Genomic DNA, 21,552 nt, shown 5'->3' with positions numbered 1-21,552 from the left:
ATTACAATTTTAATCAAATAATAATCCCAGCTAAAAACTCTTCACGGATGAAACTCATCCTCAGATAAATTCCTCCGAGTGAAGGGGCCCCGCGGAGATTGTGAAGATTTCATCCCAAGCCGGTCACGGCCGCGGCGTGAACGACACCGCTGGGAGCTGCGATCATCGATGCCGATTCCGAGTCTTTCGGGGGGCACCTGGGCAGTGGAAGGGGGTGAATGAGGTTGGGCGCGGGGCCCATAATGGATTCGGTAGGGCGTGGCGGGTGGGGTTAGGGCTTGTACAGAGCTGTGCCGTGTTTTATTCTTGGTTGTAAATTCTCTTGCTGCAGAAATAAAATGCGATGAGGCGCGAGAGAGGAGTTAATCTCAACCGAGTGGCGCAGAGACGCAAGCCAGCAGGGGGAGGGGGACCTGGGGCCACCGCCTTGCTGTGGTCCCGAGCTCAGGGGATTCCAGGATTGAGATTGAGGAAGCACGCATCCAGACACACACAACCCCCCATTACCCAAACTCGGGGGGCCCCATGAACCACACCATCTGCACTCCATAAAGCAGAGGTGCAACACGACCCCTTCCGCTAGCTCAGGGAGGACCACACCAACTCCCACTTCAGAAAAACCACACACCACCCCCTGGATCCATATATACCTACCTCAGAGGGACTATATTGAAAACTAATTTCTTAACCGCTTTGTGTTTAGTTTGTTGTCCTTCCCCCGCATATCCGGTTAGTACGGTTGGCTACGTACGGTGCGAAAGAAGTTCAACATACGCCTGGGGGGTCCCTTCCATACCTAAATTCCTAATTCAGAAAAAACAGGAAGCACACAACCTCCATTACTTAAATTCAGGAGACCCCCACCCTCCGGATAGCTTCTCCATCTCGAAAGCCAGACACCATGCACACACACTTTTCCACAAAGACACTTGGTCTCAGCTTTGTCTGTCCAGTTTACCTCTCGCTATGGCTGTGGTTACCAGTCACATGCCACCTTACACACCAGTCTGCCAGCGACCGGGAAAATATTCAGTGAGAAATTAAGCCCCTTCGTCACCCGACACGAAGCCAGCGAGCCCCATTCCAGACATGAACCTGTCGCGGTGATTTGGCACAATCATGGGCGGTGATAACCGTGAGAATTCCCCCCCACCGCTCGCACACCGTTGTTGCTAACGGAGCCAGCGCAGAACTCACACCAAAAGCGCTGACAACTGCTCAAAAGTTTTACTCAAAACGCGTAGAAAACGAGTGCTAACACTGGGGGGCGGGCGGCCGATTGTTCACGCGTGGACGCGCTGGGGGGGTGGGGGGAGGGTGGGGGGAGGGTGGGGGGTGGGGGGAGGGTGGGGGGTGGGGGGAGGGAGGGGCGCAGGAGGGACGCCGTGCTGGGGCCCGGCCGTCGTGGTCGGAGGGAGTGTCATCGCCCAGACAGACAGTCGCTGTGTAAACATTCATATAATTGGTCTCGTGTTGCTGCTGCCACGTTAAGCATTGCGCCGCACATCGTAAAACGCTGCCACCATGGCCCATCAATCACCGCGGCTCTCACCCCGAGATGATCCCAGCACAGTGGCGGCGTTGGAGGCGGTCGAGCTAGCCGTGGCGGTAGTGGCGATGGCGCCGGCACGGGTGTGGAAACGCGCGCCTCGCCGCGTGCGATTGTCGTTGCCATTATCAGCCGGTGTTGCAGGTGGAGCCGACGGCTCCCGTCTATTCAAGGCAAGCTGTGCCCATTCGTGACCGTTGTCCCTCGACATCCACCGGTGTGCGAAGTTGGGGGGGGGGAGGGGGAGAGGGGGGGCCACGCCGGGCGTGGGAGGGAGGAGCTAGGGAGCCCCGTCGCCATCCGTGGCCGCCACGGTGGCATAGGCCTTGCCAGAGACGCTGGGCTGGCGCGAGAAGAAAGAGGCGGCGCGACGTGGCTTCACACGCCGCAGCTCCTTCCCTGCACAGGCACACACACGGGGGCAGCGTGAACGCACGTACACGTGTAAGCGAGTGTGTGGACACGACGGCACGCGAGTGTGTGTGTGTACGCGTGTGTACATGCACAAGCACACGGGGTGGTGTGAGCGCACGGCACACACACAAGTACACACTCGCAACACGAATGGGTACATGGGTGTATACTACGTGTGTACACCGAGTGTGGTGGGAGCACGCGTGTACCCTCCACATCCGTGTGTTGGTGTCCACCCAGCAGTGGACCCATGACCCACCGTCGTCCACATATGAGATGGTGGACAGCTGCTCCACCCGACTGTCCAGCACGCTCTCTTGCCGCTGCAGTTTCCCCCTACGCCCGCGCCCCCTGGCCCCTGCCTCGGTACTGGCGGTGTTGGGAGCCCCTCCTTCCGAGGAGGGGCCCGTAATGACAGCGGGCTCCTCGGGATCGCTAGAGGTCACGGGGGTCACGGGGGCCACCGAATTCAAGGGTGTGGCAGGGGTCGTCGCGTGGCTCAGCTCCATGCAGTGCTCGATCATCCCGTTCATCAACTCGGCCTAAGAGCGCAGGAGAGTCCACGGGTGAGCGTGTAGGTATGTGTACAGTTGAGGGCACAGGTGAGCGGATAGGCAAGTTTACAGGTTAATAGACAGGTGCAGGTGAGGGACAGCACCTGTTTGGAGTAGACCTTGAGGAGGCGGTTGACGGCAGCGCCGTCTTCGGTGCCGTCGAACTCGAGCCAGAGCGCGTGGGCGTCGTCCGGGTGCTCCTCGTCGGGGCCCGTCACGTCCCACGACAGCTCCGTGTGGCGCAGGCCCAGCAGCACATGCTGAGAGAGCACGCCAAGGGGAGACACGGCAGCGAAGTGGTGTAGATGTGATTGGGCAAAGAACCAGTAGCGCCACGTGAGATATGTGGGCAGGATGGGGGAGGGCCGATTACCAAGACAGGCATTCCATAAACCCAATCTAAGAGCATATGGTGGGACGTGGTTCCAAGAGATCTATGGGTCTCTGCATGAGTCTGTGGGTATATGTATAAGCCTATAGGTCTCTTATGAGAGTCGAAGAAAAAGATGGCAGGAAGACTGTCTCCTGTGCAGCAACTGTGGGATCTGCCGGAGAGTAGAAAGCGTTTGGCGCGGTGGTGGTTGCACGAATGGCTTTGGACACAATGACATCTTGATCTTGAATTGACTTAAATCGACCCAATAGTAGTTGGGAGGCCCCCACCTTCTCCTTGACGTCAATGATGTAGATGCCTTCGAGGGAAATAGCGACCAGCACAGGCTTACGGCCGGCTCCCACCAGGCGGAGCATCCCACCTCCTGCGGGCCGCTCAACCTCGCCAGAGAAGAACGCACACCTACACACACAGAATCATACGTTCATATACACTCACACATACGCTCACAAACGCTCAGACAGAATCATATGCTCATATATACACACACACAGACAGAATCATATGCTCATATATACACACACACAGACAGAATCATATGCTCATATATACACACACACAGACAGAATCATATGCTCATATACACACACACAGACAGAATTAAAGAACCGCCCCTAAAGCCTAATACCCAATTCACGGATCAATTTCAGTGACCATAAAGATATTTGAGCACCCTGCACGCCACATCCATCACGTACAGCACGATAACAGCTGCACTACTGCACCCCCATATACACAAACAGAACCATACCCTCATACACATAAATATAGACAGGATCATACCCTATTTACCTACACACGCATATACATACACACATATGCACGCACTCTTAAATATCAATCAATAAATCATTAATTATGTATCCAGCTCACCTCCCATCAATAAAGGTGTCTGGGAGACCTCTACATAAAATAACAATTACATGAATGTCCAACACTTACATAACATACAATTAATTTAGTATAAAATGACAAGGAAATGTACCCGAGGCAATATAAAGTAAAACTAATAAAAGATTACATTATAATGAAAAATTATTATTAATATCAAGCGAAAACATCTATCTTGCCTTGTGCAAAATTACAATATTGAAGATGAACTCAAGAGATAGTTTTTTTTAATAAACTTACATTTATCTAAAACTATCTGCTCCTCTTGAGGTTCATGGGGAGAATGTTACATAACGGAGCCAGACAAGAGATGCATCAGAATCGAGGAGCTACAAGGCAGCTCTGCGAACTACATCTCAGGCACGTGGCAGGCACGTCATTCTTGAAGTCAGAGAGGTCAGTCGAGCTGGTGCCGTGTAAATCCCTGTACGTTAACATAAATATTTTTTATGAACAATATCAAGAATAAGTACTTTTGGTATTTTGCGTACTTTTGGTATATGCCCCATTCCTTTTGCGCAGGGGCTTTAATGAAGGCACTTTGTTTGACAGGAGGATATAGTCTGCCAGTAGGGAGCAATGTTTCTACATGAGTCATCTCAATTAAGTAATTTGCGGTGTTATCTTTCAAACTTGGCAACATTGAGATCATGACCCCGGCACGCAATGGCCTGCACAATTCAAATGACCTCAGGGAATCTTTTTCATGTCCACTGTGAAGCAGACGATGAATAAACTCGTAATAATAACCAGGGCGGCCTGCTGCACCACCGCCCTGTGTAACCGCAAGCATGAACCATGAACAGAATCAGAATAGATATTTATACTGGTGGAATCCGATGAGCTATAAAGCTCTATTTCACAGATGTCCAGTAGGGGTAGGTGAGAACGTTACAACAAACAGTACAAAAAACACGATGGGAGTGCAAAGTACAGTAAAAGCAAACAAATCACCCAAAAACATACTAATAAAACTAAACTATCCCCATCCTTCCAGGCAAAGCCCACCGAGGTATTAACTTACTTTTTACAAGTGACAAGGCCACAAATCATAGCACTAGAGATATATGCTCATAAAAACTCTAGCTAGCAGCTACATCCTGCACTGAGCTTAAGAAGGTTGCTAAGCAAAAGGGGCGCATGATGAGAGTCAAGCGTAGAGGTTATAAAACGTGTGACACAGGATCCTCTGCATCCCCTTAAGATTAAAAATGGATGTATACGGGAAATATGTATAAGATGATAAACAAGCAGTCCATCCCACAGGAGAGATGTGTCCTAGATTTGAAGCTTTCGTGACTGCAAGGAATCATATTCTTAGGTTTTTTCGGTAAAGTCACGTAGGTAAAACATCAAAATTAATGAAAATCAAATAAAATAAAACAAATTTTTGTTTTATTTTATTTTCATTAATTTTGATGTTTTACCTACGTGACTTTACCGAAAAAACCTAAGAATAGGAGAGATGTGCTTCTACAATCTGAGAACATTGTCTAGGGTGACCCTCCAAAGCTCCTCACAGAAGAGAGATTAAGGTATTATTTTCCAGGGAGCCAAATTAAGCCCAGAGAAGTGTCTAAAAGTTGGCTAGTTGCTGCTTTGTGCCAAGAAAAAGTAACTCTGTCTCAATAACACTGAGCTGAAGGATTTTGGAGGTCATCCAAAAGGGAATGTCCATAAGGCATGCTGCTAAGGTGTGGCAGCAAGGTGTCAGTGGTAACACTGGTGCCTCACTGCAAGAAGCTCCTGGGTTCGGGTTCGATTACCGACTCCGGCGCCTTTCTGTGTGGAGTTTGTATGCTCTCTCCCTCTGTTATGCATGGGTTTTCCTGGTTTAGAGCAGCCTGCTAACCACGACACTACCGCTCGCCGCTTATATGTACAGTGAGGGAAAAAAGTATTTTATCCCCTGCTGATTTTGTACGTTTGCCCACTGACAAAGAAATGATCAGTCTATAATTTTAATGGTAGGTGTATTTGAACAGAGTGTGCTCCTAATCTCAGCTCGTTACCTGTATAAAAGACACCTGGGAGCCAGAAATCTTTCTGATTGAGAGGGGGTCAAATACTTATTTCCCTCATTAAAATGCAAATCATTTTATAACATTTTTGACATGCGGTTTTCTGGATTTTGTTGTTGTTATTCTGTCTCTCACTGTTCAAAAACCTACCATTAAAATTATAAACTGATCATTTCTTTGTCAGTGGGCAAACGTACAAAATCAGCAGGGGAACAAATACTTTTTTCCCTCACTGTATGTTGAACTTCCTTCGCAACGTACGTAGCCAATCGTGCTAATCGGAGGTGCGGGGAAAGACACACAAACTAAACACACAGTCACACTGTGTGATACGTGCCATGGTCTATCCACTGCTACTTATATCAATGAGCGGCCTACACTGGATACATGTAAGGAATGTACACACACACTCGCACACTAAGCACCAGAGGTGTGGACTCGAGTCATGTGACTTGGACTCGAGTCAGACTCGAGTCATGAATTTGATGACTTGCGACTCGACTTGGACTTGCATAACAATGACTTTGTCCCACCTCTGCTAAGCACTCACAAACTCAGTCTCAAATTATTTGGCGTAAGGAGCCCCTAAACAATGGATCTCAAAACACCATAAATAGCACTACCTTAAAATTAATCACAATAATAATTGATGTTTCGGGCAACGACCCTCCTTCAAAGCACATATTAATGTTTTGTATGTGTTATTGACGAGCACGTTCAGTTTATATATAGTCTCAAGACACTAAGCCACACGCTCGCACGTACCCACTCAGTTTCTAATCAGATATTTTGTTTTTGCAAGCGCTGTTTATTCATTTTAATTCATTTGGAAAATTAATAGGATGGCTAAAAATGCATATGCCCTTCCAAATACAATGCACCCTACTCGTGACCACAATAAAAATGTACTTGTCCTTTGTATTTTATTGAACGTATTAGAGGACGATTTAAGCGCATTCATTATAAACGTATCATTGGGGACGCAATGAATGAGAATGAAGGGAGAAATGAGCCTCGCATGACAAATTCCATCAAATCATAAGCCGCTCCAGCCAGGAGGCCACTGTGGACATGACATAAATCTCAGCGTGCATTGCCAGTGGACAGTTAAGGTGAAACATTTCTGAGATAATCCTCAACTTAGAGGTATCAAATGGCATCTCTGAATGCAGCAACGTGAGTTATTCCTCATACTGCCTAAAGAAAACCCAGTCACCGGCACGAACCCATTTTCTCGTGCACCGTTGAGTCGATTGCATAGCTATCGAGTGTGCAGGCTGTGCAACTGCACAGGGGCCAACCACAATGTAAATCATCTTCACACCACACACCTGGCTGGCCTGGGGGTGCTTTGGCCAGGCAGGGTAGGCTGTGTTTTACCTGTGGTGGGGTTGTGGCTGAGCATGATTCCTCACCCTGAGTAGGGTGGTGTGGCCAGGCATGGCTGGGCAGTATCTCACACCTCACACATAGTATGGTGGTTGTGTGGCTGGACGTCTCACCAATAGCAGGGTGTCACACCAGTAGTAGGGTGGTGACATGGTAGGGCGTCTCACCCGTAGTAGGGCAGCTGCTGGCAGATGTGCAGGTACTGCGTGAACAGGGGTGTGCGCTGGGTGCAGGCTTCTGCGCCCTGCTCCCTGCACAGATTCTCGTAGCCCTGCAGCAGCACTATCTCCCGTGCTGGGGGGCGGCTGCCCCCTCCCGCTGTCCCCCGAGACAGCAGCCCTGAGAGCAGCCCCCCTCCGCTCCCTCCGCCGGACTTGCACATGTGGGGGGGCAGGTACTCGCTTAACGATGTTCTGGGGCAAAGGGAGGAAAAGTTCAACACGTGTGAACGTGGCTCCCATCAGTCACCAACACCAAGGCCAACACCGACGCGCAGGTCTCGTGGCAGTCTGTTCTGTACGCCGACGGCCTAGCCACCAAGGCAGCCTGCCACAACCCCCCAAAGTTTTCTGACCACTGGCCATGCTGGTCTGAAACGCAGTGGCTGAAAAAGTGAAAATTATTGAAGTTTTTCCAGAATTTGCATCTGCCGCCCCCCACTGATACCACGACTGCGGTAATGGCTTTTACTGCCACGCGGGGAGTGGCGCGACTCGCGCGATCATCCCGTTTATTAACCGGAGGAGTGCGGCGAGAAGCAATCAGAGATTTAAGTGCTTGGGTCGACAAATCCAGTGATCCTGAACAAGTAGGAATTTACTCAGAAGGTCCAATTAATTACATAAACAGCAGCACTTACAGGGACGCGTAACTTAGTGACGGGGAAAGCGCTGAGATGGTGGATAGTTGAAGCGGTAATGTTGGTGGCGGAATTCAGCGGAAGGGGGGAAGGGAGGCCGAGGCTGGCGCTCACTTGATGCGGGCGGCGGTGTGCTGAGCGGGGTCGTGAGGGCCCATCTCGATGGCGCAGGTGAGAACGCCCAGCTGCGTAAGCACAGCCGGGTCACATGGGTAGCGCTCGGCCAACACGTTGCCCTTCGCCTCGCGGTACAGCAACCCCAGCATCTCAGTGTTTGTCACCTACAGACACGCACAAAACTATATATATATACACACACACACAAAGTCAACCACACAAAGATCCCCCCCCTATGGGTTGAACACACTGTTGGGGTAAGTGCTGTTAGTAAGCACCTATGCTTGTCCAACAAGGTACATGAGGGGATGGTGTGGCCAGCACATCACCTGGCTGCCTTTGTGTCCCCAGTGCTGATGATTACACATAACACTCGTTTCAGGCCGAGTCGACGTAGGGCAGGCCCAGAATCGGTTCATGTATTCGTCACTGATGTTGGCAGCGAGTTTGTAGCAGTGAGCCAAGCTATTCACTTCCACACAAACGGACATACAATACTCACACATATAAGAATAGGTTTTCCCCTTTTTTCTGGCAACAAAACTGACACCATTTTACAAGGAATCATGTCTGCATTAACCACAATACTTGTGGTCAGAATGCAAACAAAAACACTCTGATAATATAGGCATTGTCCTTGAAACTAATTAGTCCACACCAGAGACCGCTTTCTTTTGAGCCTCGTCTCAAACTGTGCCAGACCAGAGGACGCCAAAAGGCGTACAGCTCAAAGACAATGCACTATTCAAAGTAATGAGGGCTCGGGGTAAGCATCTACATCACTATCATATTAATACGGTGGATCACCCAGACACCCAACGAAAGAGACTGAAGGGGATGAATAATTTCCACTGTAAAAGCAAGTCACTCGTTTCAGAGAAGAAAATTGAGTGCATATAATTAAGTTTCTCATTATGTATGATATTTAATGCACTTAAAATGAAGCACAGATCAAGAATTCATAATGTAATTATCATTTAACATTTATGAAAACTTCACATTTCGGCTATCACATGCAACGGCTGTCTAAACATTTCGGGGGTGGGGAACTACTACTTGGATGTGCCTCTGCACAAACACTGACACGCGTTTATATTATTACAAAGACAAAGATCCTCCCCTATAGCCTTTACAGGATTTTGGGGCAAGTGCTGTTAGCGAGCACCTTTGAAAGCTGGCACGGCAAATGAGGGGGTGAGTAGGGTCAGCACCACGCCCAACCGTCTTTGTCTCCCCAGTGGCGATGTTTACACACCATAGAATGTACTCATTTAAGGCTGAGTAGACCTAGGGGAAGCCCAGAACCGGATCAGCTGATCTTCACCGGTGTTGGTCGTGAGCGGGAATTTAACTCGGGTCGCCGGATTCATAGATCAGCGTGCAAACCACTGCTCTCTCTCCCCACACATATACAGTATACACTAATTTACTGTATATATACACACATCTCAATACAGTAGTATGGATTGTTGGGGCAAGCACTCTTCAAGATTACCTATTACGCCCATCACAGCGCATTAAAGGGTGGTGAGGACACACCAGAATCTGGCCAACTTTGTCTATCCAGTGCTAATTGTCTACAGACTGCACCACACTCGCTTAAGGACCAAAACATGTTGTGATTCTTGCAACTGATGTTTAGCTGTGGCCAGGAATAAAACTCATGTGACAGGTTTTATAGCGCAGTGTGCCAACGCCACTGCACTGCGTGTAACAATACACACACCAAACGTATATATACGCAAAACACACGTGCACATACACAATTGAAAAACTTACCATATTCATCATAAAAGTGCCTCACCACAAAACAAATTTCTGTTAGGAGGCAAGGTTATTGAGGCATACTGAGAGATTGATTTGTATTTGTGGACCACTGCCAACAGTCAGCAAAATGCAATGTTTAATTTTATACATACGCATATGCAGCATAGAAATACAAAGATCCCCTGTGTAACCATACTGGCTGTTGAGGCAAGTGCTATTAGTAAGCACCTGTTCAGGCTGGCCCGGCGTATGAGGGAGACGTGGCTGAAACTACGCCCAGCCACCTCTGTGTCCCCAGTGCTGATGCTTACACACTGCACCAGGTCCTCATTTAAGGATGACCTTGGGGGAGGCTCAGGACCGGTTCATATACTCGTCTCTGATGTTGGCCATTAAGCGGGAATCAAACTCGGATGCCCGATGGTTCGTAGCACAGTATGCTAACCACTGGACTACCGCTTCACCCTGCGCGATTACAGACACACGAACGGACGTGGTCAACTGTGCCAGCTCCCTCCACCCGACACAACACGAGCGCGGGCGCTGAGCCGTGGCCCCCCACCCTCCCTTGCCTCCAACTATGCCCCCCCCCACCCCGAAATACCCCCACACACCCCGTGCTGGAAGTCAGTCAACAATGGCACAACCCACTAAAATTACATAATCGCATCCAAGGATATAACTGGAGCCCGTTATGCAAGTGCCATAATGGTAATTATTCACCACGTTTTTGACTGGAATTGTTCAGAAATGTCCAACGCAAAGAGCAATTTCTCTAACACCATCACGTGGCTCATTATTATCAGCCATGATCAATCCAGTGCTGGATGAAGGCCTCCCCATATTGCAACCATGTCTAAATTGGGACAATTGGTATCAGCAGGGTGAGGACGGAAGGAGGGAAATCAATATAACTGAAGAAGGCAATATATATTTTCCAAGAGGCAGTTAACTTTCATTATGAAAGTGTCAGATGCTAATTTTCTCTAGGAATCAGACAGCGTTTTTAAATTGAAAAATTCATTGGATAGGTTGCCCAGCTTCTGCTAAGGCTGTCTGAAAACACTACAGGCAACAAGGTGGCAGCACGATGGTAATACTTGTGCCTCACAGCAAGAAGATCCTGGGTTCGATTCCCAATTCAGGCAACTTTCTGTGCGGAGTTTGTACATTCTCTGCCTATTCTGCACGGGTTTCTTCCAGGTTCTCCAGTTACCTCCCATAGCTAAATAAACAATGTAACTGATATTGGCCAAAACACACCAATACTAAGAAGTTACTAGCAAATAACTCAAGTGGGAAAAAACAAGGCAACATAGTCCCCCGACTGCAAAAACTTGACAGGACCTTCCTGAAAAAGAGTCTCGATACGTTACTGGGTGACCAAGCAGACAAATAACAACAAGCTACAACCCTCACCTACAAACCACAAAACACACCATGGGCTCAGTGGCCTTTACCTCGGCTTCTCGGCTCTTGGGAAAAAACACGTTCCTGCGGTAGATGAGAGCCGGCACATCTGCAGGGGGACAGACTCACACACAGCGGAAGATGTAAACATATATACACTAGGGGGAGACACGGACACACACAGCAGGAGACACGGACACACAGTGGATAATACAAACACAGCGGGAGACAGACACACACAGCGAGCGATAGACACAACAGAACACCCTGACTCAGAGGGATAAAGTTGCATAGGGGGAGAAAGACATTACACATATTGTTGTCACAGATACATTAAGACACAAAGATCCCCCCTATCGCCTAAATACTCTTTTGGCAAGTGCTTTAGCGAACACCTATGAAGGCCAACATGGCATACTAGACGGTGGATGGTCAGCACCACGCCAGGCTGTCTCTGTCTCCCCAGTGGCAATGTTTAAACATCATACTAGGTACTCATTTGCGGCTGAATCGACCTAGGAAAGGCCCAGGACCGGTTTTGATCAGTCACTGGTGTTGGCCGTGAGCGGGAATCGAACTCGGACCGCCGAGTTCGTAGTGCAGCGCGCTAACCGCTACAATACCACTCCCCACACAGACACACACAAGCACTCACACTCGTGTACATGCGCGTGTGCACATTCGCACTCACACGCATTTACACACGAGTGGATGAACGAGTGCATCTAGTGCGTAAGAACAGATTGAATCAATGCGCCTCTGAGTTGCGGCCGTTACGTCCGCAAATTTGCGCGCGTTATCAATTGCATTATTATTATGATAAATGGCAAGTTTTCACGCTGAGGGCTCAGCTTTTGTAATAAGATTGAGCCTTGATGTAACAAGAGCGTGCTGCCCCTCACACTCACGATGCGTGCAACTAGAGAGCCCGCAGGGCGAGGCTGGAGCTAAGGGAATAGAGGCTGAGGAATAGCCCGCATCTCAGCCCTTCGTCACCCAGAGGGCAATATTGGTAATATTATTATTATTCTTGTTTACCAAAAAAAGCCTCAGTGAGCATCAAGACGCGTTTTCAGGAGGGTCCTGCCAGGTTTTCAGAGTAGAGGATGATGTTGTTGCTGTGTAATCCCAATTGAGCAATATGCAGACATTTTTTTCGGCATTCAGATGTTTGGCCAATACCAGTTACAGTTGGTGTTTTTTTGAGTGAATATAAAACTAGGGGTGAGTTTCGTATTTAAACATTTCAGAGTTTGGGACTTTTAAGGACAATTTTGGATATTTTTTGGGAGCTTGGACAAATAACATCATGTTGTATCTGTATATATCGTCGGACTCACAAACGTGACATCACTGGACGCTAAGTGTCACCGTTTTTTCCGTGGGAAAACAGCAGGAGTGACATCACATTCGTGACGTCACTTCCCTTGTTGGAAGAATCAGAAATACATTTTCTGGATAAAGCTCAAGTTACCAGAAGGTGTAGATTTAGAGACGAGATTTGGGCTGAAGGTAGTGTCAGGACTGGGATTAGAGCTAGGATATGGGCTTGGGACAGAGCTACGAGTAGCAGGACGGTTGATGGCAGTGCCAGGGCCGAGGTTGTGGCGTGTATTCATGGCGTGGGGCCCGCACCATCATGGATGTGACTCAGGGGGCAGTCGGTGAAGCGGTAGAGGAGGTCCGGCCACTGGCGGCACAGGCGGTACGGCTGGTGGCGCGGCTTCAGCTGCAGCTCTGCACATCCCACAACACGGCACACCAAGGTTAAACCATCCCCACGGCACTCCACAGCCAGTCATACTCTGGTAAAGTATGGCCCTCCACACTGAATCACTCCACACCACATGTAGGTAAGTGATATCAAAGAGGAAAAATCCCCCATATAGCCTTAACGGACTGTTGGGGCAAGTGCTATCAGCGAGTAGCTATGAAAGCCGGGATGGCACATGAGGAGGTGGGTGGCCAGCACCATGCCCGACCGCCTTTGTCTCCCTACTAGCGATGCTTACACACCGCATCAGGTACTAATGTGACATCACACCCACAGCGTGACGCATTGAGTCACGCCACAACCTCAGGAGGGGCCGGCGGAGTTTGTGTTTGTTTTTAGATGCAAGCAGACCGAGCCAGGCAGGGTCAAGATCAATGTTTTTGTGCGAGTGAGTGATATTATGCCTTAGCCACATCAGCAACAGCACCGGGTGAGCACGAGGTGGTGTATGGTGGTCGTGTCGCATGGCCAATTGTGGGTGGAGTGGCCGCCTTGCAAGGCAGTGTGGCAGAATGATGGTGGAGTGGCTGAATTAAAGTGGCTTCACTGAGCGAGGGCAATGTAGATGAGCAAGGGTCTTGATCATGACTGAATGCCGGCAGGGCCTTAACGGGGCATAACGGCTGGCGTCATCACCCCCCCCCCGCCCCCCGCTGTGTGGAGAATGCGGGAGAGGACGTGCGCACCTTTGTCCACTTCTGGTAAATCTTTCGTGAATACATTTTTTTACGTAGGGACAGTGGGGGAAATGGCTCTTGCTTTTTCATGTAGCCTGTTTCAATCCTTTGTTGCCAGGAGGAAAAGACGAATTGCATACAAATTGGTTTCTGAGTATTTCGTGTCGGTTTGTGCTTGACATGCCCTCAATGTATTTGACGTGATGTAATGTTCTGGGGGGCGAAGAGCAAAATGGCCATGGACAATGTTGTGGAAACTAGAGAGGCGAGTGGCGTGTCCCTAATGAAAGTAAGTTGGTGTGGCCAGACGTGGGGGAGTGGGCAGAATCACCGAGCCGTGACGATATGAGCCACAGAGCAAAGACGTCGTTGGCGAGGGTTGGGAGACCGTGTGCCTCTTGCAGGTAGTGGCACAGCTCCCCAGCCGTGACACCTGCACCATTCTCAACAACTAGTGGCACCGGCATGTCATCCGCCAAGTAGACACACAGCTCCAGCGCTACTCACACACAAAGATAAAAAGACAAAGACCCGTTTAGCCTTCACAGACTGTTGGGGTAGGTGCTGTTAGCGAGCATCTATGAAGGACGGGACAGTGTGTACTTTAAATATCTGGTTAATTCATAGGTGGGGTGCCCTGAAATATATGTTTTATGAAGAACACTCTTATCTCCAAGAAGACCATTTTCTATGAAAAAAATAGGTTTTACCCTTTCTGGCAATAAAACAGGTGCTACGATGTTCACACACCAAATATAAACCGTTTGCAATGAATCCTGTCTGCATTAGCCACAAGCACTTGTGGTGAAAATGCAAAAAAATAAAATACTTGCTCTGTAATATATGCATTGTCTTTGAAACGGATTGGTCTATATACGAGACAGCCTTCTTTTGTGCCAAGTCTCACCAGTGTCAAACCAGAGAATGCCAAAAGGCGAACAGTGAAACATGCAAATATGGAAAGCAAGATAAATAAAATGGAAAGACCAGATACCACCAAAAACCAGGATAATATTTATCTTGTTTACCCAGGAGTCAATTGAGTCTCATGATTTTTTTTCCAGCCAAAAGTTGTCTCATGACTCTAGTTCAATTGTGGGTAATGTTTAAAAAGTTTGCAAATTTGGACCATGATGCCAGCACACAAAAGTCTACTCTTGCGAATCGTTAATGTCCACTGTGAAGCAGTTGGCGCATGTTTTTTTCGGGTTAATACACCTGCAGTAATAACCAGGGTAGCCGCTGGAATCGAATTGTGAACCTCTGCAGAAAGCAATGAACGTGCTACTGCTAGGCCGTGTCACCGCTCTAGCGAATTCGGGAACGCATAATCCAATGCTGCAGTCATTATTCTCCAGTTCATTATTAGACTGGCTTTGAGGGCGCGCGGCATGAAGACGCAGCTAACAATTCAGCATTACTTTGTGGGCTGTTTAATTTGTGAGGCTCGTGAGTGCGATTTTCAATTCCTTTATATTTTTGGAAAGAGATTATATTCACAGCAAGACAGCATAGCCACCTACACTTTGTCGAGGACACTATTCATACATACATACTTCGTGAACACCTGGGACAAGACAAATGCACCTGTAATTCTTCAAGCCAGTGTTAGCACCCTGTTTGAACAATAATCGAGACATCCTTAATTTATTGGGGCAATTCATTTCGGTATAATCACTGAGTTGAAGGTTTTGCTAAATTTCACTCACCCCTTCGCCCACAAACACTCACAAGAAAACCCCTTCACTCCTGCTTGTACAACCGTTCAATAATACTGTCAATCTCATTCACATACCCTCCATTTATTGACTCGTACCTTCATTTACACACCTTGCTACACACTCATACACGCTAACACACACATACCCCCATCCCTTCACTCGCACTCGGTTACACTCTCAAAAACAATAATCTCCCTATAGCTGCTGTCGGTAACGATAAGCACTATATGAAGGCTGGTATTGCACACGAGTGGGTGGTTGTGGCCACCTCGTGCCTGGCCGCCTCTTCTCGCACACGGTCTCTCCCTCACACACCCCCTAAGGACAATGGTGATCTAACACGACTTGGACTTTGTTCTTCATCGTCACGTCGCTGCTCATGTAATTTAAAGCGGATCTATGCAGGCACACGCACACACCGACATACACACGCGCACCGATTTAGAGAGTGCTGCAAACACACCGACCGCCCGCCTATGAACAAATTACACAATTACTGTGGTTACCGGAGGCACAATTTGACGATTACACATTCCGAAACAAATTGATCAATTTATAAAAAGTCAGAAATAACACAATGCAAAGTGGCCTCAGACACCACACACTCATTTCAACAAGTTTTGCGAGAGCACAACATAGGGGCTTGGGCCAGATGGGCTCGCATCTCTCAACACGCACGGCAGAGTTAGAGGGCGCGTGCGATGGGACGGGTATCGGAGAGTGCCAGAGAGTGTGCGTATAGTGAGGTGGTCTGTGCACTGCACTACGAACCCGGCGACCCGAGTTCGATTCCCGCTCACGGCGAATACCAGTGATGAGTGTCTGAACTGGTCCTGGGCCTCCCCTAGGTTGACTCAGCCTCAAATGAGTACCTGGTGTGGTGTGCAAATATCGCCACTCGGAAGACAAAGGCTGTCGGGCGTGGTGCTGGCTACCCACCCCCTCATGTGCTGTGCCAGCCTTTATAGGTGCTCGCTAACCGCACTGGCCCCAACAGTCTGTTACAGGCTATACAGGGGATCTTCGTCTTTGTTAGAGAGTGCCAGAGAGTGTGCGAAAAGTGAAGTGGTCTGTGCACTACGCTACGAATCCGGCGACCCAATTCCGGCTTACGACCAACATCAGCGATTAATATCTAAATTGGTCATGGGCATCCCTTAGATCGACACCGCCTTAAATGAGTACCTGATGTGGTGTTTAAACATCAGCATTTGAGACCTAAGGGTGACCAGGTGTGGTGTTGGCCACATCACCCTTTCGTGCATCGTTAAAAGGTGCTCACAATCAGCACTTGCCTTAAAGTCTGTGTGGGCTGGATGGCGAATCTTTTGTCTTGTGTTTCTGCGCGAGGGAGTTAATGTGAGATGGTGGTGTGTATGTGATTCTCTTACTTGCGCAAAACCGCTGGTGAATTAACTTACCGCATATAAATTCAACTAATTTATGTGCTATTCATGTTTATGCGCAGAAACGCGTATCTACTCAATTTATGCGCAGAGCCAAAGTGATTTGCGTTCGGCAGCAAAGCAAAGTTTCAAACAACATGCCAAGGTGCAGCGGACTTGGGAGATGTCACAGCAGAGACGCAAGAGAATTCCACATAGTTCCCATTGCGCTTGCCGCAATCAAAGCAAATTATGAGTACAATAGTTCAGTGCGGAAACCACCATGCCACCGCTCCCCACACACAGAAACTGACAGAGCACTGTGCTCTTACGGGATGGGGTGCAGGTTGTATGTGTGCAGAGGTGTATGCCATTTTCCATGTGTGTGTACTGGAGAGGTGGCACAGTGGTAAACATGCTGCCATAAGAACTTGGCAACCCAGTTTGATTCCCGCTCACGGCCAACACCAATGACGATTAACTCAAACAGTTCTGGGCGTCCCCTAGGTTGACTCCGCCTATAATAAGTACCTGGTGGGTGTCCACATCGCCAATAAAGAGACAAAGGCAGCTAGGCGTGGTGCTGGCCACCCACCCCCTTGTGTGCCGTGTTGGCTTTCATAGGTGCCCGCTGACGGCACTTGTGACAACAGTCTGTTAAAGGCTATATGGGGTATCTTTGTCTTCTTCTGTGTGCTGGAGGTGTTTGAGTTGCGGGTGTGTGAGTGCATGGGTGTACGAGTGTGCTTGTGGAGAGGGTATATGTGCAAATGTCTTTGTGTGCGTATGCGTGTGCATTTATGGGTTCTGCCTGTATATTTAGGGGACGGTGGTGTAAATGTGGCGTAAAGCACAGCACTACATAACCGGCGGCCTCATTTTTGGCCACAGCTAAAATCAGTGGGCCTCCCCTAGTCCGACCCAGCCATAACCAAGTACACGGTGCACTGTGAACAAGAGCAGGGGTGAGTCGCGGCTCTTTCCACAAAAGGCTCTTGTGTGCCGTGTCAGCCTAAGTAGGTGCTTGCGAACAGCACTTGCTTCAACTGCCCATCAAAGACTGAAGGCAAATCTTATTATTTTCCTGTGTGTACATGTATGTGTGTCCTGGGCCGGTGAGAGCCTTTGACACACACCGAGCCAGAATATATGTCCTCAGCCGGTGCACCACATCCAGTATGCCTCTTCGTTATAGCTGTGGCAGTTAATCACGTGCTACCTCCAAGTTGCCCAGTGAGCCGGAAAATATTTAGTGATAAATTAAGCCCTGATTGTGCATATGCATGTGTCTGTGCATGTATATTTCTGTCTGTGTATGTATTATGGACCTGTGTGTGTCTATGTCTACCATGTATTTGTACATGTATGCATGTGCATCTGACTTGTGTATATATTTTTTTGTGTATGTCTACATGTATTTGTGTAAGTATGCATGCATGTGTATATATATATCTGTGTGTCTGTATGTGTGTCGTGTGCTGTGCCGGCCTTCATTAGGTGCTCACTAACAGCAACAACAGTCCGTTACAGGCTATATGGTGGATCTTTGTCTTTGTGTCTGTGTGTGTCCCACGCACGCCGGGCTGCAGAGTTGACGCTCTCCTGCCTCGTCAGCCCTGGCTCCCTCCCTCCCTCTCCGACAGTTGCCATCTCCTCCTCCGCCTCCTCCTCCACACGTGAAGTCGTGGCTCAGTGGAGGCAGCAGCCGAGGCTCATGGGGCCTTGAAAACGGCAGCAGCAGCGGGGGGGTTCTCAGCCTTGCTCACTCCAGCGTACCTGCCGAGAGGTTTGGGGGCAGACCCAGAATTTTAATTCTCACACGTGGATCAGTTTTACACGTTTTAACGAACGATTGTGGAGGTGTCAGGCCCCGTGATAGTCCTGTCAACACAGGATAGCATCAACAGGGTCCCATCAAACCGTTCATACATGGTGAGCGCAGTTGACGATCACTTATTGACCCAGGAAAGCCATACTGAGTAAGACATATTTTTTTTCAGGAGGGGGTCTGCATTGGAACGTTTGGTCAGCCCCAATTAAATTCTATGTTTTCAGCTATGGAAGAAAAGCAGAGAACCCGGAGGAAACCTATGCAGAACACAGGACCCTTCTTGCTGTGAGCAACAAGTGTTACCACTATGCCACAATTCACCTCCAATTAGCACGATCGGTTACGTCCGGTGCGAAAGACGTTCAACATACATACAAATCAAGCCTACTGGTGACCGAGAGGCAGTGACGGAAATTCCACATTGCCATGGCGGAGGCCAGGCTCTCCGTACAGCAAATTGCCTGTTAACTTGTCAGTGTGGTGGTCGTGTACTTGTTTTATCGACTCAGTAAGCGTTGGTGGCACCGACGACGATGATGTTGGGCTGAGATTTGAGCGGGTAAACAGGTCCCCCCAATTGACCTACGGATAATTGGATACCAGGGGGGGGGGGACTATGAGGAACCCCCTGAGACCCCGAGGAGGGGTTCTTCTCCATCCAGAGGTGTCGTTGCAGTTGTGAAGTTGCCGCGATTGCAGACGTGCGTGTTTAATAATCTAATTCATATGTATTATTCGTTGTTGTGGTGTTGTTAAGGCGTACTGTGGTGATGAGATGTAGAGTGGTAGTAGTTTCTCTAATGCAGCTGTGTAATTGCGTTGTTGTATTGTGGCTAATGTCGTTATTGTTTAGTTGTAGTGTTGTGATTATAGTTGCAGTTTGGTTGTGTGATGTGGTTTTAATAATACAGTACTGTAGTTTGTTGTAGTTTTGTTGCTGCAGTGTAGTAGAGCAGTTTATTTGTTTTATTTGAATGTGTTTGGGCGATTTGTTTACCTTTCTTGTACTCTGCACTCCTATCGTCTGTGAAAAAGAGCTTTCTAGCTCATCGGATTCGTCCTGCAGATTAAATAAATATCATGATTCTGTTGTAGGGGCGGTTTGTTGGTCGGTGTGGTTGTATTTGTTGCGATAATTGCTGCCGTGATGATGTTATGGTTGTTTGTTTAGTTGTGGTTATTGTCCAGTGTGGTTTTATTGTGGTAGGTGTTGTAGTGGTTCTAGGTAACCTCAGCAAGTTGTGCTGAAGTTTGGTGGTAGTTAGTTGAAGTGATAACTATTGTACAGTTGTGTTATTGTCGTCGCTGTAATTGTGGTTTAGTTCTGTTGTTACCTCGGTTATAGCTGCAGTATAATTATAGTAGTTTTAATTTAGTTGCATAACAGTATTAGTTGTTGTTACCTCAGCAGCACTGCACTATGTAGTAGTTGTAGTATAGTTGTTGTTTTGTAGTTGTAGTATCATTGTTGTGGACGTTGTCGTAGTCTCATTGAGAGAGTAGAGAAGTAGTTTGTGTTGTTAGCTCAGTAATAGTAGTCTAGTAGTTGTATAGTTGTTGCACTACAGTGGTAGTAGCAGTTCTCTAAGTTGTCGCCCTCACATTAAGTTGCAGTATAGTTGGAGAAACATAGTGTGAGTATAGCAGCAGCAGTAGGTTGTGTTGTTACCTCAGTAATAGTATAATAGTTGTAGTATAGTAGTAATAGTACAGTAGTTGTAGTATAGTGGTTGTAGTGTAGTGGTTGTAGTATAGTTGTTGTAGTATAGTTGTTGTAGTATATTTGTTGTATAGTTGTTGTATTGTAGTAGTTGTGAGTTATCAATGTCACATGAAGTTGCAGCGTAAAGTACCTGCATATGAGTACAGCAGTAGTTTGTGTTACCTCAGTAATAGTACAGTAGTAATAGTATAGTAGTTGTAGTAGTATAGTAATAGTACAGTAGTTGTATAGTAGTAGTATAGCAATAGTACAGTAGTTGTAGTATAGTAGTAGTATAGTAGTTGTAGTCCAGTAGTTGTAGTAGTATAGTAGTTGTAGTATAGTAGTTGTAGTATAGTAGTTGTAGTATAGTAGTTGTAGTATAGTAGTTGTAGCACAGTAGTAGTAGTACAGTAGTAATAGTACAGTAGTTGTAGTATAGTAGTTGTAGTATAGTAGTTGTAGTATAGTAGTTGTGTAGTTGTACTGCAGTAGTTGTGGAAGTTGTCGCCGTCACATGAAGTTACAGTACCGGAGTGTGAGTATAGCAGCAGCAGTAGTTTGTGTTGTTACATCAGTAGTAGTAGTCTGGTAGTTATAGTAAAGTTGTTGTAGTATCGTTGTTGTACTGGAGTATCGTTGTTGTTGTTGTGAAAGTTGTCGCCGTCACATGAAGTTGTGGTCAAGTTGCCGGAGTGCGAGTATATGAGCAGCAGCAGCAGTGTGTGTTGCTGTTACCTCAGTAGTAGCAGTGGTGATGAGATAGTAGCTGTACGATGTTAGTAGTTATATGATGTTAGTAGAAGTTGAGTAGTCGCTGCAGTGCTGAGTCGTTGTCGCCTCCGGCCTTGCGACTCCGCGGGGCGCGCTTCACTTCCTGTGCAGTGACGTCACCACCCCGTCACCCCTCCCCCCTGCGCGTCACCCTCCCTGACGTCACGCGGTCTTTTGGCGGGAAAATTTGAGAGCGTGGGAGGCACGTGGGCGGAACCGGCGACCCCGCCCGCCCGCCCCCACCACCCCGCCCGCCCGCCCCCACCACCCCGCCCGCCCGCCCCCACCACCCCGCCCGCCCGCCCCCACCACCCCGCCCGCCA

General features: G+C 48.2%; 1 protein-coding gene across 1 annotated transcript; it reads right to left on the bottom strand.

Moving 5' to 3' along the window:
* Nucleotides 1-1,229: 1,229 nt before the first annotated feature.
* On the bottom strand, nucleotides 1,230-21,329 carry FRMD8 (FERM domain containing 8). The gene is made up of 11 exons (XM_078864458.1): nucleotides 21,194-21,329; nucleotides 18,500-18,698; nucleotides 14,148-14,315; nucleotides 13,001-13,102; nucleotides 11,416-11,474; nucleotides 8,186-8,352; nucleotides 7,380-7,625; nucleotides 3,181-3,313; nucleotides 2,622-2,777; nucleotides 2,223-2,505; nucleotides 1,230-1,948 (listed from the first exon to the last, which is right to left on the bottom strand). Exons 2-11 carry the CDS (start codon nucleotides 18,570-18,572, stop codon nucleotides 1,830-1,832), a joined length of 1,506 nt encoding a protein of 501 aa, XP_078720584.1. The 5' UTR covers nucleotides 18,573-18,698; nucleotides 21,194-21,329; the 3' UTR covers nucleotides 1,230-1,829.
* Nucleotides 21,330-21,552: the final 223 nt, after the last annotated feature.

The sequence above is a fragment of the Lampetra fluviatilis genome, chromosome 18, assembly GCF_964198595.1.
Source record: "Lampetra fluviatilis chromosome 18, kcLamFluv1.1, whole genome shotgun sequence".
In the NCBI taxonomy this organism is placed as follows: Eukaryota; Metazoa; Chordata; class Hyperoartia; order Petromyzontiformes; family Petromyzontidae; genus Lampetra; species Lampetra fluviatilis.
The sequence above is the reverse complement of the archived record's forward strand: the minus strand, read 5'-3'. Positions and strand labels throughout refer to the sequence as shown.